This window comes from Vipera ursinii (assembly GCF_947247035.1).
Source record: "Vipera ursinii genome assembly, chromosome: 7".
NCBI lineage: Eukaryota > Metazoa > Chordata > Lepidosauria > Squamata > Viperidae > Vipera > Vipera ursinii.
In genome coordinates this window covers 19779187-19798084 of record NC_139521.1, presented here as the reverse complement: position 1 = coordinate 19798084, position 18898 = coordinate 19779187, and the positions used below count along the sequence as shown (strand labels likewise).

At 43.1% G+C, this 18898-nt stretch overlaps 1 protein-coding gene across 2 annotated transcripts in view; it reads left to right on the top strand.

Moving 5' to 3' along the window:
- The first annotated feature begins 4641 nt into the window (after window positions 1-4641).
- The window catches only part of WDR1 (WD repeat domain 1), a 47933-nt gene continuing 33676 nt past the window's right edge, over window positions 4642-18898 (top strand). For both annotated transcript variants that reach the window (XM_083366929.1, XM_083366928.1), the window contains exons 1-2: window positions 4642-4853; window positions 5338-5459. In XM_083366929.1, coding sequence (XP_083223055.1) covers window positions 4838-4853; window positions 5338-5459 — 138 coding nt within the window. In that variant the 5' untranslated portion in view covers window positions 4642-4837. The remainder of the gene's footprint in view (window positions 4854-5337; window positions 5460-18898) is intronic.

The window sequence follows — 18898 nt, the reverse complement described above, 5'->3', positions numbered from 1 at the left end:
TCAGGAGAAATGCGGTGACCCAGGAAATCGATGGTCACCCGGTAGAACTGGCACTTCTCCAACTTGGCAAACAGCCGATGTTCTCGGAGTCGCTGCAGGACCTGATGGAGATGCTGATGGTGCACCTCACGCGACGGGGAGTAGATCAGGATGTCATCCAAGTAGATCATGACAAACTGATCCAACAAATCCCGGAAAATGTCATTCATGAAATGCTGAAACACGGCGGGGGCATTGGTCAGGCCAAACGACATCACCGTGTACTCAAAATGTCCATAGCGAGTACCAAACGCTGTCTTACACTCATCACCCGGCCGAACCCTGACGAGGTTGTAAGCTCCACGCAGGTCCAGTTTCATGAAAATCTTAGCCTCCCGGAGTCGGTCCAAGAGTTCGGGGATGAGAGGCAGCGGGTAACGATTGCGCACCGTGATGGCGTTAAGTTTCCTATAATCGCAGCAAAGCCGTAATTCGCCCTACTTCTTCTTGACGAAGAGCACGGGTGCAGACACTGGCGAGGATGAGGGCCGAATGAAACCGCGAGCCAAATTCTTCTCCAGAAAGTCCTGCAATGCAGCCAACTCGGGGTCCGACATGGAGTACAAACGCCCCACTGGAAGAGGCGCATCAGGGACTAAATCAATGGGGCAGTCATAGGGCCTGTGCGGGGGTAATTGACCCGCCTGTCTCGCTGAACACATCAGCAGTCGGACAGTTCAGGAGGCAAGGAAACCCCTGGGGAACCCTCCACCTGGCCGGCACAGATATGGCGGGAGTGGTCCACACACTGCAAGCTTGGGAAGGTGACCATGTTCTGTGACCAATAGATCTGTGGGTCATGCGCCCGGAGCCACGCCAGTCCCAGGACCACGGGGAAATGCAGATCTGAGGTGATATAGAACTGGATGGCCTCCACATGGGAACTAATGGCCATACATAATGGTTGCGTGGCGGCCGTAATAGGCCCAGACAGGAGCACTCGACCATCGATAGTCTCCACTAACATGGGCGGATCCACCGGGCACTGGGGAACAGCCCATTTGGCCACAAATGCTGAGTCCATAAAATTTGTGGTGTCCCCAGAGTCAATTAAGGCATGGACTGGAATCCCCTCTGGCTTGCCAGGAAGGATCAGACGTGCCTCCAATATCAGATGCCGTGGAGGTCCACAGGCAGCATCGGAAAGATGTCGCTCAGTGTTGTTGTAGGACGCCCGATCTATCACACCATCTAGATCGGGCTCAGGGCATTTCCCGACAGAAAAGTAGGGGACTTTCTCGGGGCAGGCTCGGTCACTGATGCCCGCTGTCGCTTCTTTGGGCAAAAAGCAGCCAAATGCCCAGGGTCCCCAGAGTAAAAACACAACCCCCCCGATTGTCGTCTCTTCATTTCAATCACCGATAGACGAGACCTGGCAGCACCCAGCTCCATTGGCTCCTCACTTTGAACTGGGGGCTCACGCACAACAGGGGCTGCAGGGGTCTGTGGGGTGGCACGGCGACTCCTTCGCTGCTGCAACCGAGCATCGATCCGCAGGCAGAGATGGATCAGCCCATTCAGGTCTGAGGGAATATCCACACGGGCCAGCTCATCCAACATCTCCTCCGACAATCCATCCTGGAAGGCATCCACAAGCGCAGCCTCATTCCAGGCGGAATCCTGGCTAAGCAGCCGAAAATCGCTGATATAGCCTTGTAGGGGGCGTTGACCCTGCCTCAGAGCTTTCAGGCGTCGAGTAGCAGTCTGCGTCTTAATAGGGTCATCATACATCAGACGCATATAATCACAAAACCCCACAAAGTTGTCCAACAATGGGCTAGGTTGAGCCAGCAGAGGCGTGCCCCAACGAGCTGCATCACCTGAAAGAAGGCTTAACACAAACCCCACCTTATCCCGGTCAGTGGGGAAATCAGCTGCTCTCACGCTGATAAAGAGCTGGCATTGTCCCAGGAAAGCAGGAAACAGTTCTGGAGTGCCTGTAAATTTATCCAGCATTGCAACTTGGCATTTTCTCCTGGGTGGGGGTGATGGTGGGGGTGCAGCATGAACCTGATCTTGCAGTTGAGCCACCTGAGCTGCCAGCAAAGTGAGTTGCTGGGTGAGCTGGGCATTCTCAGCACGTAGCTGCTCCATAATATTAGTAAGGGGTGGGAGGCTGAAAGCAAACTGTTCTGTACCAGCCTGCTACCGGCCCTGCAGAAAAGGCAACCCCTTTATAAACGGCAAGAGGCTGGAATGACGTCTGCCAAATTTATTACTACAAAAAACAAACAAGACACGTACCAAGATACAGGAGCTTTGAAACACTATCTGAGCGGTTGCTTTCAGCAAACCAGCCCTCCCCAAACATTCCCTTTATAAAGAGTTCAGGGCGTGGCCTCTCTCTGCCTCCTTCCGAGAAGCCCCACAGCCTTCCTCTGTTTACTCCTACTTGACTGCCTCCTGCGTCTGGCGTCCTTGAACAGGGCCAGCTGTGGGTCATCTTCATCCACACTGTCAGGCTCACACAGCTGGGTCTCCATGGTGACCAAGTGGGAGGGGACTGCCTGAGGGCTCTCATCAGCAAGATCTTCAACCCCCTCAGCAAGGTCTTCAACACCCCCCTCCTCCTCTGATTCGTCCGACCCAACTGCCAAAACCACAGGCTGACCCTGAATCACAACACCTGGTGACGTCTGGGCTATTTTTCTTCCTATCACAGGAACAATTGATGATGTCCCTTTTTCAGGTATCTTTCTTCCATGGGGAGGCTATGAAACTGGTTGCTCAGCTCCAGTGGGGCTGCAGTGGACTGGGCTGAACTAGATAGCAAGGACATTCCTCTTGGTTATTTTTTTTCTTTTATGACTGACATGTTTCCATTGGTCTATCTCTAAAGGTTCATGTACAGATTTATTTCTTCTAGTAGTTGTTCCTCGTTATGTTCATTTTACATATAGTCTTCTTGCTTAGCTTGCTTAGGCTGTCTCAAAGAGCCTTGGTGGAACAGTGGGCTAATGCCTCCTTAAGTAACACCAGCTGCCTGCAATTAGTGCAGGTTTGAGTCCCACCAGGCTCAAGGTTGACTCAGCCTTCCATCCTTCTGAGGTAGGTAAAATGAGGACCCAGATTGTTGGGGGCAATAAACTGACTTTGTAAAATGCCGCTTGGGGGGGGGGCGAAAGCCCTAATAAGCAGGCATATACATAGAATGAAGGCTATTGCTAAGCACATTGATTTGTGCTTCTTAGATTGTAAGCTGCCCTGAGTCTTCAGAGAAGGGCGGGATATAAATGGGATTTTAAAAAAAAGTACCAAGAGTTGTGTCTAGACCTTTTACTTTTTCTTCCATAATTTGTTTAGTCTACATTTAGTACATGTGTAATTTGGGTTTTCCATGTGCGCAAGCACATACATGGAACATATTTTGCAAATTACATCAGTTTCTATTTCCAATACTGTTTCTTTTTGTTAGTTTATTTAAGGATTAAAAATTTTAAGTTTACAAGATGTGCAAAAAATTTAAAAGATTTTTCAATATATTTTTTTTAAAATCTAAATTAAAAACTTGTGAAAGTTTATTTTTAAATTTCAAAATTTTCAGTTTTTAAATTAAATTTATTTAAAATTTTAAAAGAATTTTTAAAATTCTGAAAGTTCTTATAAAAATTAAATTATTCAATCATTTAAAATTTATAATTTTGTTACTTTTTTAAATAAAAGAATTAAATGTAATATTTTTATTCCTGTTGAATAGGACATATGCAAGTTAGTTTGCCCTCTAAATATAGTTCATAATCCACAGATAGATGAATATATAAAATTAGAGATCAATAAAAAGGAAAGAAAAATAAAATCTCAACTGAAAATGGTATCTCTGCTGAAAGTAAAAATATATCAGCTTGCCAAGTGTAAAAATATGTAAAAGTATGCACTTTGATATGCATTTCTTTTTTGCAGTAAATCTCTGGCTGCTTTCTAGGAGATGCTTTGCTTTTAGCCTTCTGCTCCCTACCTTGAAAATTTATCCCTTTCCCTCCCTATCTTGAAGTGTTAGGCTAAATGAAGTGTTAGGCTAAATGTCACTGCCTGTGCATGAATATGAATAGTCCTGAAATACAAATTGCCTTTTAAGTCTGAGAATCACGAACAGGATGACACTTCTAACCCTGCGTCTCTCCTGAAAGGCTAGCCGTCACCATCTATCTTGCTCTCTCGCCTGATTCTAATTTCTCCGGCTTCAGCACCCCGCAAAACCTGTATTCGGCTTTTTAAGAACGATTGTAACGTAAAAAAGGTGAGGAAGATGCAGGCGACCGCCAGAGGCCACGAGGGGTAGCCGGATTGTTTGCAGTCCGAATCCAGGCAGACTCGCCGCGGGAAGCAAAAGAAGCGGCTCCTCCCCTTGTACTATCTTTGCAGCCGCCGCATCCAGGCGGGAACGGCGAGCAGTCGAGGTCCGAAACCCCCGCTCTGTCCAGCCGCGGAGGAAGACGCAGGGAGTGCCAGGATCCGAGCGACTTCTCCCTCCCGGCGGCGCTTCCGGGTCGAGCCCTTCCAGCCACGCTATACCGCGCGGCCGCCGTTCCTTCTCTGCCGGTCCGCCGCTCGAACAGAGTTGACTATATATGGTCAAAGCCGGGAGTGAAGCGAGAGCTGGGCGAGCTGCGCTTCCTGCTTTGCGCAGCCTGGAGTTGACGTCGCTCCCCCTTGCCACCGCTGGAGGAAGAGGAGGTGGAAGAGGAGAGGAGACTGGCTAAGCTCTGCCTTGTTTTGCCTTGCCTTGCCTTTGCTCCCGCCGCGGACCTGCGTGGACTCGTCGCCCTTGAAGCCGCCGCAGCAGCGAAAGGCAGCCAAGATGCCCTACCAGCTGAGTGAGTGGCGGCGTTGCCGCCGTTCGCGGAGAGGCTGCTAGATAGGCCGGGGGACTGCGGGGACGTGGCTGTGCCTTCCATGACCAGTGGAGGAGGCGGAGGAGGAGGAACGGCTTCCTTCTGGCTCCGTTGCTGTCGGTCCGAGGCGCCCTGCACTTCCCCTCGATAGAATGAGATGGCGGGCCTCTCTTGGGAGGGGCCCGGAAATCTGAATGGGCGAGGAAAGGCGGGGTGGTGGTAGTCGTACGATTCCACCTCCGATCCGGAAAAATGTAGCTCCAGTCTTTTCGGGATCCGCCAGCGGGCCGGTGAACGTTCCCGGCCGGTCGCGCGTCGCCAGACCGAGGCGGGTCCCTTGATCTGGAGGGTTGGCTGGAGCCTCCTGCCGCTTCACGGCTGGGTCGGAGCAACAGGTTACATTTGATGCCCACCGTCTTCTTCTTTCCGCCGCCGAGGCTAAACCTGTGTCCTTTCTCTCTCGTAGAAACAGTGTTTGCCAGCCTCCCGCAGGTCGAAAGGGGGGTCTCCAAAATCATTGGCGGAGATCCGAAAGGCAACAATTTCTTATATACCAATGGAAAATCTGTCATCATTCGAAACATAGATGTAATGTATTCTAGTTTTTATATTTACTAATTTTAAAGCTTTCGTGTAAAAGCCACTTATCAATGACTTTGTAATTTCTGTGTAACTGGGCTAAGAAATATCTGCCGATCTAGGAGGGCGTGGAGAAGCCACCAGAGCTGATGAGTCAAGCGATCTGAAAATATCCAACAGCTAGGTTGCCTTTAGAACTCCTGTTATGAAATCCAGAGTAGGAATAGTGGAGGGCAGTTCTAAATAGCAAGAAAAATCCGATAAACAGAGGGTAGTTCAATGGCTGTAATTACTGTGAGATATAGTTAAGTTGGGTGTGTGCATAAAAGATCCAGAATAAGTGCGTTGGATTGCAAGCATAGCTCCCCCCCATGCTTCATGAAGGCAGCCCCTCTTTTTTCACATCCTCAAGGTCACTTTAAAATGGATTTTCTTCCCCCCCTCCTACTCAAATGGAAACAGAAAAAAGAGGGACTGCCTTAATGACAGGGAGAGAAGAGCTGTGATTGTACTTCCATAAAGTCCAAAGCAATTTTTCAGAATAATTTTTAAACTATACATACCCTTAATTTATGTATATATAAAAATGCAAAGCACTAGATACATTGAACAAAAGACCAAATAAACAAATATTAAGACTTTCATGCTGTATTTTCCTTAATATTGTAACCAATGTGGCAGAACTCGTGTTTCATGTGTTATGAGACTGCATGTTCAGATTGTATAAAATTATCCTTTTACTAAAAGGGGAAAGAGAGTCAAGATAGGAGCATCTTTCAAGGGCTAGGTCCACTGGCTATGCTATCTTGGCCTCAGAAAGGAAGGGAACAGGAAAAGGAGAAATTGGCCCAGGCAATAAATAAATGTATATCATCCTTTTTGATGACCTGAGCTTAGGATCAGCATGCTTGACATACTGAGCTCTCCCAGTATGTTCACTAAAAGTACTGTGACTCTTCTAACATCTGGACTTTTGGGGAAGGAAAATAAAAAATAGTTGGTAATTTATAGCCACCCACCTCACCAGAACTGAAAGTTGCAAATGATGTCATTTGGACTCCCTTTTACATGAAAGACTTCTTTCAAAACAGTTTCTGGAAAAGGGTCTAGTTAGCAGTGAGAGTTGGGCATTGGAGTGGCTGAAATTACATGTATAAAAAGGTTACTATTCAATTGTCCTATAAACCTCCATATATGGATTAGTACCATGTTTCCCCGAAAATAAGACCCACCCGAAAATAAGCCCTAGCCTGATTTTTTTGGGGTGGACCTAATATAAGCCCTACCCCAAAAATAAGCCCTGGAGGGATGGGCGTGGCCAGCACAAGAGGTGGTGAGCACGTGCGAGCTGACTGTCTGGGAGCACTCCATTTCCAAGCGCCCCACACTTGTCGCCCAGATGGAGAAATGACAGAAACGTGAAGCTTCATCTGCTTGCAAATGGGGCATTTTGAAACAGACCAATTAGCTCCATTTCAAAGTGCCACATTTGCAAACAGATGAAACTTTCAGTCTCCTTATGGGCAAAAAGTGTTTGGGCTCCTATGGGGCCCTTGGGATTGGAGCAAATCACTCTGTTCACCCGGACAGAGAAATGACAGAGACTGGAAGCATTATCTGCTTGCTAATCGCTCTGTTTCAGAGTGCCCCATTTGCAAGCAGACGAAGCTTCCAGTCTCCCTCTGGGCTAACAGTGTTTGGACCCTATGGGGCGTTTGGGAACCAAGCAAATTGCTCTGTTTCCAAGTGCCCCAAAGGCGCCCCAAAGTGTTTGTGTGCCTATCGGGTGCTTGGAAACAGAGCAAATTGCTCCATTTCCAAATGCTCCATAGGCGCCCAAACACTTTTCGCCTGGACAGAGAAATGACAGAGACTGAAAGCTTCATGTGCTTGCAAATGGGGCGCTTTGAAACAGAGCTAATGGATCTTTTGGTCCAAAAAGTATATATAAAAACCGGCCTTATTTGGGGGGAAACACAGTATTACCCTTTAGCAGAAACATTGAGCTAACATTTGCAAGCCTGAATACACAGGAATACCCTGTGTGGCCGCGGCTCTCGGGGAAGCCCTGGCTGTCCGCTTCCTCGCTCCACGCTGCCATTCGGGGCCCGCGCGTTCCCCGGGCAAATCGCGGCGCCCAGCAGGCGAGGAAACACGCCCGCTCCAGTCGCCCCCCCTTCCCTCAGGAGACGCGAAGCAAGTGACCGCCCGGAGCTTACCGAGGACTTGCGCGCGGCCGAGGCTTCGGTGCTCCCAGGATCGCGCGCACCTCTCCCAAGCCGCCGCCGTCCGGAGACCTGCCGAAGTTTGGGGAGATTTGGGGAGGTGCGCGCGCACCTCCCCAAACCTCCCCAAACTTCGGCAGGTCTCCGGACGGCGGTGGCTTGGGAGAGGTACGCGCAATCCCGGAAGCACCAAAGCCTCGGCCGCGCACAAGTCCTCGGTAAGTTTTTTTTGTTGACTGGAGTATAAGCCGAAGTGGAATTTTTCAGCCCAAAAAGTGGGCTGAAAAATTCGGCTTATACTCAAGTATATACGGTACCTGTTTCCATCCTAGATGTTGTAATATTGCTTCTTGTCTTTTCCAAAAAGTCTCTGAAACTCTTTATTAAAATCTTTCTTGAGGTCTTAGCCTTTCTAGGCTTTAACTTTTCTTTAAAAATGGTGCATTGTATTATGAAAACTGGCTTTGTTCTTTGATGTTGTACTTTTGCTTTAACCTGACTTGGAATTTGCACTTGAGCAGTTTGTGTTCAGTCATATCAACCAGTAGTCACATTTTTGCTATAATATCTCCTTGGTCAGTTTGATTTCTGTAAATTCCATCCTGTGATATCCATGTACATAGGTATTATAATAAAAGGTTGCCTGCAAAGTTGAATTGATATTATTTAATCATCAATTGTATTCTATTAAGTATTGTACTTATTATACCTTCTTAATTATGAAAAGTTCCTTTTTTCATATACAGTTGCAAGAAAAAGTATGTGAACCCTTTGGGATTACGTGGAGTTTTGCATGAATTGGCCATAAAATGCGCTCTACACATCATGTAAGTCACAACAATAGAAAAACACAGTCTGCTTAAAATAATACTACGCAAACATTAGCTGTTGTCATGTTTTAATTGAACATAAGATAGAAACATTCACAGTGCAGGGTGGGAAAAGTATGTGAACCTTTGGACTTAATAACAGGTTGACCCTCCTTTGGCAGCAATAACCTCAACCAAACGTTTCCTGTAGTTGCGGATCAGACCCGCACAACGATCTGGAGTAATTTTGGACCACTCCTCTTCACAAAACTGTTTCAGTGTAGCAATATTCTTGTGATGTCTGGTGTGAATCGTTCTCTTAAGGTCATGCCACAGCATTTCAATCGGGTTGAGGTCAGGACTCTGGGCCACTCCAGAAGGTGTATTCTGTTTTGTTGAAGCCATTGTTTTGTTGAATTACTTGTATGCTTTGGGTCATTGTCCTGTTGCATCACCCATCCTCTGCGGAGCTTCAGTTGCCAGACAGATGGTCGTACGTTTTCCTGCAAAATGTCCTGATAAACTCTAGAATTCATTTTCCCATCAATGACAACAATCCGTCCAGGCCCTGAGGCAGCAAAGCAGCCCCAAACCATGATGCTCCCTCTGCCATGTTTTACAGTGGGGATAAGGTTTTGATGTTGGTGTGCTGTGCCTTTTTTTCTCCACACATAGTGTTGTGTGTTTTTCCCAAACAACTCAACTTTGGTTTCATCTGTCCACAGTATATTTTGCCAGTCGTGCTGTGGAACATCCAGGTGCTCTTTTGCAAACTTCAAACGTGCTGCAATATTTTTTTTGGACAGCAATGGCTTTCTCCGTGGTGTCTTCCCATGTACTCCATTCTTGTTTAAAGTTTTCCTTATTGTAGATGTGTCAACAAAAATGTTAGCATGTGCCAGAGATTTCTGTAGGTCTTTAGCTGACACTCTAGGATTCTTCTTTACCTGATTAAGCATTATGCGCTGTGCTCTTGCAGTCATTTTTACAGGACGACCACGCCTAGGGAGAGTAGCAACAGTGCTAAACTTTCTCCATTTGTAGACAGTCTGTCTTACCGTGGACACATGAACATCAAGGCTTTTGGAGATACTTTTGTAACCCTTTCCAGCTTCATGCAAGTCAACAATTCTTGATCGTAGGTCTTCTCTTTTCTGCAAGGCATGGTTCACATCAGACAGTGCTTCTTGAGACCAGTAAACCCAAAACAGGTGTGTGTTTTTAAAGGGCAGGACGGCTGTCAGCAACACATCCAATATCATCACACTGATTGGAGTCAAGGTTGGCTCACTCCTGGCTCCAGTTAGCTCTTGGAGAAGTCATTAGGCTAGGGGTTCACATACTTTTTCCACCCCGCACTGTGAATGTTTCCATCTTATGTTCAATTAAAACATGACAACAGCTAATGTTTGTGTAGTATTATTTTAAGCAGACTGTGTTTTTCTATTGTTGTGACTTACAAGACGTTTAGAGTGCATTTTATGGCCAAATCATGCAAAACTCCACGTAATCCCAAAGGGTTCACATACTTTTTTTTGCAACTGTAAAACAGTATAGTGTTTTCTCTGCAAGCATCCAGTTTCAGTTGATTTCAATTCCCTGATGCCTAAGATGTCAGTGTTGTGTTGTCTGTTTGTTTCATCTTTCACTGTATTAAGCAAGTTCATTCTGTAATCATGTCTTTGCAGCTTTTTCTATGCAGGAAAATTTTATTTATCTGATGGCAACTAGGTGTCCTGAATTTAACCTAGCCACAACATAAATATCACCACTGTGTTTCCTCAAAAGTAAGATCTACCCCAGAAATAAGTCTTAGCTTGATTTTGGGGGGAAGGCCTAATATAAGCCCTACCCCCAAAATAAGCCCTAGTTTTGGGGTGAGGTGCATGCCTAAAAATCAAGCTAGGGCAGAGCTTACCATTGTAGCCAGGCCTCCCATGGATCGACATTTGCCTTGCCGGCCCACTTCTGCGGCCAAAGGAACAGCTTCATTCTGCAGCTGAGAATGGAGCTTGGGCCTGCATTTTGCAGTCAGAGGCGTTTCTGGAAGGCCTGTGCAGCCAAGCTATGGACTCAATCTGTAGCTCAGTTCTTGGCTGCACAGACCTTCTGGAAAGGCCTCTGACAGTGAAATGCAGACCCGAGCTCCCTTCTCAGCTGCAGAATGAAGGTGCTCCTTCAGCCACAAAAGAAGTAGGCTAGCAGGGTGGGGCTGTTGCTGCCACTGCTGCAAGGTGATTGGAAAAGACCCCTCCCCCCAAAATAAGACCTGGTGCCTCTTTTGTAGGCAAAGAAAAAGACCAGGTCTTATTTTCAGGGATGCATAGTAGTACTCCAAAAGATCTTCACAACTTTTTCAGTAGCATATTGAGTGCCATCTATCTTGAGGGGTTCATCATTCAGCACTCAGTGATTCATCAGATTTCATCAGTCAGATTTAAATTGCATCTTGAGATAAAATGTAATCTGAAAATTTGCTAAAACCTGAATTTCTATAAGGAAAAGTACTTCTATTTTTGTTTTTAATGCTCTATGCAAACTGACAATTTATGTTTAGAAATAGTTTTATTAGAATAGTAGGATTACTTTTAAGGTATCATAAGAATAGTAAATCACATCAGTTTTATGTTATTTATTTATCTTATTTAATGAATTATAGAACTGCTCAGGTCATACATTGATATATAATAAAAAATAAATATGAAATATAAAATGGTGACCAAATACAATAGTTACATAACCAAAATGGAACTCTATTCAACTGGACCCAAATACATTCTAGCATGTTTGAAGGAATATAAATATATTTTTAAAGAAGCAGCCAGAAAAATAAGTTACAACTTTAATAAATTATTACACTAATATCCTCCCACAATTTTTTTTTACTTTAAAATGGAAAATATTCTGCAAAACAATTTTAAAAAATATGTTTATGAAAACCTCTAGAAAAAGCCCACTTTTTGTTGCCTGAACTATAGAAAGCTCCCTGAGTTCAGCAAGAAGGCGTTTGGCTTTCTCAGTCAGATTCTCTGGGCTTCTGGGTGCTTCTAGATGTTCAGCATTTGCCTTCCTATGCATGTGAGCAGAGTTGTACATTGGCGCTGGAAATGACTGTCCTAAGATACTTGCAGAAACGAAAAAGTATGAGCATCAGCATCCCAGTTTGTAGTTACAGGGAGTCCTCAACTTACAACCATTCATTTAGCAACAATTCAAAATTACAACAGCACTGAAAATTACCATTGCAGTATCCCAATGGTCAGTCACAAGATCAAAATTTGGGCGCTTAGCAATCAGCATGTGATTGCCATTTGCCATCTGCCCAGCTGGCTTCCGACAAGAGGAGTCAATGGGGGAAACTAAATCAAGGACTAGTTATAGTTAGCCAGTATTTTACTGATAATTTGTTTACCCAACTGTGCCATGGTTCGAAGTAATATTAAACTGTAAGAAAGTGAGTTCCAATGGTGGGAGTACTGGCGGAGGGGAAGGTAGGGTTAGGGTGATCTGTTGGAGACACCAGACATTGAAAGTTGGGGACAACTAAGTCCAAAGCAATTTTTTTGGCCCCTTTTTTATATGGTCACTGAGTTCTTCAGAAAATGATCAAGAGGTATTTGTTACGGGGATAAAGAACCTGGCAATGATCTGCTGGATTGGGCTTCAGAAATGTGATTTTGCCTCGCATGAATCTGGCCACCTCATTGCCACTTTAAATGGATAATTGTTTTCTTGGGATATGCTTATGAGATATTTTAGATGGAATGGAACAGAACAGAACAGTATATTATATGATTCGTGGCATAGTCAGCCAGATGTTTAGATTGGCATGTGGCATTTTTATCCACTTATAGAGTCTTTCCCAAGGACCTAGGATAGGCAGATGGTGATGTTTGACAGTGTTAGAGGTATTGTCACAGGATGTAAGCTGTTCTGAGTAAAGCTGCCTTTTGCTGATGGTGAATTTCTCAGTGCTGATGATATTCAAGCGGTGTTCCAGTTGTGTTGGGATTGCACCTCAGGCAATTATTATTATAGGCACTATCTTTGTTTCTTTTGCCACAGTCATTCTATTTATATATGCAGGTCTTTATATTTTGTTACGTTCCCCAGTTCTTTCTTTTGTATTCTATTCCGCTATCTCCAGGTACTACCATGTCCACTATCCAGACTTTTTTGTCTTATCAACATTTGTTAAGTCTGGCCTGTTATGTGGCAGGTGCCTGTCTGTTTGAATTCTAAAGTCCCTGAGCACTTCAGCTTCTTCATTTTCTATTACTTTCTCTATTTTATGGTCCCACCACTTTTTGCCTGCAGCAAATGGTATTTCTTGCAGATCTTACAATGCATCATTTTTGTTACTTTGTCATGTTGCTGTTTGTATGATCTTCTTGCAGCAACTATGTAAGGACCTGCCCCAACTAGATCTCCCAAGGAAGCAGAACTCTTGAAACAGGCATTGTTACAAAAGGAACTTTTATTGAGAGTTAGTGATAGCAGGAAGGCAAAGCAAGGTCTGAAGATTTTGTGCACGAAAGGTTACATCAAAAAGCCCATTCAGGTCTCATCCCCACAGTGTCCAACCATCCTTTTGAAATCCAGCCAATCTGTAGGTACTAGGTTGTTTTGAGAACCTAGTGATTTAGCGCCCTTTTCAACTACTCTCTCGGTTTCGTTTCCCAATGGTCCCAGGCTCTGTTGTCTGGAGATAAGATGTTTTCAAGCCACATTCCTTTCACACAGAGGGAGGGCAAACCAGAGCAAGGTAAATACATTCCCCCAAACAACCAGCCCCCCTCCCAACAGAATGGCAGGCCCCAAAAAAGAATACATATGCATACAATCAATAAACTGTAGGCAAATCTATTTGAGGGGTCCTGACATATGCCCCCCCCCTAAAAATGACAGATCCACCTGTAAAATAAAGAAGGAAGAGAGGAAACAAACATATCAGGTTTATCGGGATATCGCTCATGAAAGCATTTGAGTAACCTAGGAGCTTTAATGTGCTTCTTATAGACCCACTCATTTTGCAAAGCAGGAAGATCTTTCCAGGCAACTAAAACTGAGTGGACCCATGATGTTTACGAAAGTCTAGAATGTCCTTGATTTCAAAGTGTTGCTCACCCTCAGCCATAATGGGTATGATCATTAGCAGGCAATTCAGGCATAGGGAGGAAACGCTGTCCATTAGCCACTTAGAAGGGAGTGAAGCTGGTGCTGGAGTGCACTGCATTGTTTTTTTTTTATTGAAAAGTTTTAAAGTACAGTTTTCCTTTAAAAAGCCCCCCTTCCCCCTCCCCCCTCCCCCCCTACCTCTCCCCCTCCCCCCCTACCTCCTCCCCCCCCTACCTCCCCCCCTCCCCCCCTCCCCCCCCGACTTCCCAGAGCTAAATACAAGGTATATATATATAAAAAAAGCAATCATAAACAACCATATACTAACGACTATAAATTCTAAAATCCATCACTCTCTAACTTATATAGGATAATACAAACCTTAGCAATATTAAATATATATAAAAAACTAAAATAGAAAAAGAAAAAAGAAAACGAAAGAAGACTTATTCGAATGCTACATAAAACTTCTTAACCCTATACTTGTTCTGGATAAACTCAATCCACTTTCTCCATTCCATAATGTAACGTTCTTGCGAATGATCTTTCAAATAGGCCGAAATCTTCGCCATCTCTGCCAGGTTGGAAACCTTTAAAGTCCACTCTTCTATAGTCGGCAGTTCCTCTTTCTTCCAATATTGACCTATCAAAAGTCTTGCTGCCGTAACTAAGTTCAACATCAATTTGGTGTCCACAACTGTAGCGTCTGCAATTATTCCCAACAAAAAAAATTGCGGACAAAACTTTATCCTCCGTTTAAAAATCTTCTGCATATTCCACCAGACTTTTATCCAAAAAACCTTAACCATCTTACATGTCCACCATATGTGAAAATATGTTGCATCTTCATCACCGCACCTCCAACATTTAGGCTGGTAATTCGGATACATACTTGCAAGCTTTTTAGGATCTAAATGCCATCTATAAAACATTTTGTAAAAGTTCTCTCTTAGATTTTGAGCTTGAGTAAATTTTACGTTCCTCACCCAAATCTTTTCCCACATGTCCATTGTAATAACTTCCTGAATGTTTTGGGCCCATTTTATCATACAATCCTTAACAAGCTCTGTTTCTGAATCAATCTCTATCAATGCAATATATATCCGTTTAATATGTGCTGGTCCCTGATTTCTAATTTGCTTTATCAAATTTTCATCAGTCATTGCAAATCCATTTTTCTGGTCTTCTTTCCACCTGGCCCGTAACTGAATATATTGAAACCAAGTTTGAACAACCTTCTCTTCTCGCAAGAGGCTATATGATTTCAAACACCAAACATTCCTTTCCAAGCTTAAGATTTCCTTGTATGTAGTCACATCATGTTTGAAACCAGCATGTATATTTTCTATTGCGTGTTTTGGAATTGCCCACAATGGTATCTTGCAGCTTAACTTATGTCTATACTTCTTCCAAACTCTCAGCAATGCCTGTCTTAAAATATGCATCCTAAACACAGTATCTACCTTCTTATCATACAACAAATATGCATGCCAGCCAAACAACAAATCATGGCCCTCAAGATTTAATAACCTCGGTTGCGTCAAATTAATCCAATCACTTATTCCTACTAATGCAGCAGCTTCATAATATAATTTAAAATTAGGCAATTTAAGGCCACCTCTCTCACGAGTATCCTGCATAATCTTAAGTTTAACTCGTGGCTTTTTCCCTGCCCACACAAATTTATTGATACCACGCTGCCATTCCTCCAAGTTAGAATCTTTCTTAAGAATCGGTATCATTTGAAATAAAAATAAAAATTTGGGCAGGACATTCATTTTCACTGCTGCAATCCGTCCCAACAAAGACAATTGCAATTTTTCCCAACTCTCCAATTCTTTTCGAATTTTCCCCCATAATTTTTCATAATTATTTTTATATAACTTTGTATTAGAGGGTGATAAAATCACCCCCAAATATTTAACCCTTTTAACAATCTCAAATCCAGTTAATCCTTCTAAAAGAACCTTCTGTGAAACTGTCATATTTCTAGCCAAAATTTTGGTTTTCTGTATATTTACTTTAAATCCAGAAACCTTCCCATATTGTGTTATTATCTCCATCAGGTCCACAACAGAGTTCTCTGGCTGGGTCACTGTAACAACCAGATCATCTGCAAATGCTCTCAATCTATAGTCCTGATCTCCAACTTGTATCCCCTTAATTTTTTCCGAATTCCGAATTTTAACCAATAATATCTCTAAAGTTAACACAAATAACAAGGGCGATAACGGACACCCTTGCCTTGTGCCCTTCTCAATATTACATGCTGCTGTCAGGCTATTATTAACTATAATTCGGGCAGTTTGTTTTTGATATAATGCCCTAATTGGTTGTAAAAATTTTTCCCCAAAATCCATTTTGTCTAAAACTTTCAACAAAAATTGCCAATTCAATTGATCAAAAGCCTTTTCAGCATCTAAAAAGATTAGCGCTGCAGAGATCTGGTTGTTCCTTTCCAAAAACTCTAACACATCAACTATATGTCTCACATTATTTTTCATTTGCCTACCACTAATAAACCCCGTTTGATCCCCATGAATCACCTGTTGCAGAACCCTCATCAGTCTATTAGCCAAAACCTTAGCAAATATCTTATAATCTGTATTTAAAAGCGATATCGGTCTGTAATTTTTAACTTGAGTAGCATCCTGGTCTTCCTTCGGAATCAAAGAGATAAAAGCTGTTCTCCAAGACGGTGGCACCTTTCCCCCCCTCTGGATTGTCTGGAACAATTCCTTTAACGGTTTTATCATCTCTAATTGTAAATTTTTATAATAGGCCGCAGTCAAGCCATCCGTGCCTGGTGCTTTATCCACCTTCAGTTCCTTAATTGCTGTAAAAATTTCTTCTTCTGTAATCAGTTGATTAATCCCCTCTTTTTGTACTTGCGTAAGAACCGGGATGCTAGCATTCTCCAAGTATATATCAATATCTTTTGCACTAATTTCCTCTTTGGTATATAATTTCGAATAAAAATCCACAAAAGCATCCTTAATAAGATTCTGTTGAAACACAACCCTTCCTTTATACTCAATCTTATCTATATTAGTGGCCCTTTGTTTTTTCCTCAATCTATAAGCTAACCATCTGCCTGGTTTATTAGCGTTGCAAAAAGTATTATGCCTAGCAAACCGCAGATTGGTCGCCACTTGATCAGCCATTAATTTATCAAATTGTCCTCTTAGCAGTCTAATAGCCTCCTTGATCTTCACATCCTCTGGGTTCAAAATCAAAGCCTTTTCTTTTTCCTTTATTTCATTCTCCAGTTCTTTCCTTCTAATTTCCACTGCACGTCTATGTCTATTATTCATATATATCAACACCCCTCTCATATAGGCCTTGCTAGCATCCCAAACCATATCCATAGAGGTACCCTTATTCATATTAATCTCAAAAAAATCCTTCATCCGCTGTTTGCATTCTTCCACATTTCTCTGATTTCTAAACAAGTTCTCATTTACGCGCCACGAGCGCCTATCTCCTTTCTCCTTATCAATCTCCAACCAAACTGGACTGTGGTCAGAGATAGTTCTTGCACAAATCTTCACCTTTTTAGTTCTCAAAAAAAAATCATTAGTCAACAAAATAAAATCAATCCTTGAAAAAGATTGGTGTCTGTCAGAATAAAAAGTATAATCCTTCTCCTGCAAGTGTCTCTCACGCCAAATATCTCGCAATTCCAGGTCATCCTTCATTTCAAAAAAAGATTTAGGCAGTCTAGCATGACTTGGAATGCGCTTAAAAGCTCCAGCCTTATCCAACTGTACATCCAAAACACCATTCCAGTCCCCCATAAAAATAAAAGATTTATAATCCAACTGGGTAAGCTTTGTGTGAAGTAAGCTAAAAAAGTCAGCTTGTTGTTGGTTAGGTGCATATAATCCAACTAAAAGCGTCTTTTTACCTTCTAACAACAGCTCAATCATAACATATCTTCCATGCTTATCTGCTTCAATTAAGTCTGCTGTTAAGGCACTTTTAACATAAACAACCACTCCATTTTTCTTGTTCTCTGCAGAAGCAACAAATTGCATACCCAGCCTCGAGTTCAATAAGTACTTTTGATCCAAAACTCTAATATGCGTTTCTTGCAGACATATAACATCTATCTTAAATTGTTTTAAATATTGAAAAACTTTCTTCCTCTTCTGTGGTGAATTTAATCCATTAACATTCCAGGTTAAAAATTTAGTTGCCATGCATATCCTCCACAAGCTCTTGGACCACAGCTTTGATAGGACTAACTTCTTTAGGCCGTGCTCCTCCCACAGCTTGGCTATAAGTACGTTGTGAAGATTCTGAGGACTTTTGCTGATCTTGTTCTTTTATTTTCTTTGCTCGTTTTAAAGCAGCACGCGTTACTCTTTGCTCTCTAGGATCATCCAAAGAAGTTGTAGCTTGATCTCCTCCAGCACCATTTTCCTCTGTTTCATCCTCTTGATGTTCTCCTTCTCCAGGTCCCTTTGCAGCTTCCAGAAGTGTTAATGGGGTTGCTTTTAAGACATTATTGTAGAAATCACGCACTTGCTTCACAGTAATCAGCCGATACCTTTTACCTTCATGCATCACCATCAGCCCATCTGGAATCTCCCATCTGAACCTTATATCTCTTTGCTTGAGCTCATGCACGAGAAATGTATAGTCCTTCCTTCCCCTTAAAATCCTTGGAGGGATTTCTTTTAAAACCAAAACTTCTTGTTCAGCAATCACAACTTTAGCATCATAGGCAGCTTGTATAACTTGATCTCTAATTTCTCTTTTTGCAAAATAAACCACCACATCTCTAGGCAACTTTCTCTGTCTGGCAATCCATGAATTCACCCGGAACACTTTATCCATAGCTGCTCTTATTTCAGATGCTGGCTGGTTCAATACCACTTCGAGAGCCTCAGAGATCAGCTGCTTTAAATCTTCTTTAATATTCTCTTTTAAACCTCTGATTCTGACAGCAAACTGCATCTGGTAATATTGGGCAAGGCTTAACTCCCTTTCCATTTTGTCTCTTACATTCTCATTCTCCCGTGCTTTTACTTCTAATATTGCATTCCTTTGAGCCAGATCATCCATTTTTTCATCTAAATCTTCCACACATTCCGCCACTTTATGCACTGAAGACAAAATGTCTACCTTCATCACGCTGAACTTCTGTTCCATCCTCTCTTCCATTCTCTCCTCCAGTTTCTCCAATTTCTCCTCCATCTGTGCAAATTTGTCAGCAATTGATTGATTAGTTGATTCCAAAAGTACCTGGGCATGTTTCTCCAAAGCATCTCGCAAATCCTTCGATGTCAGC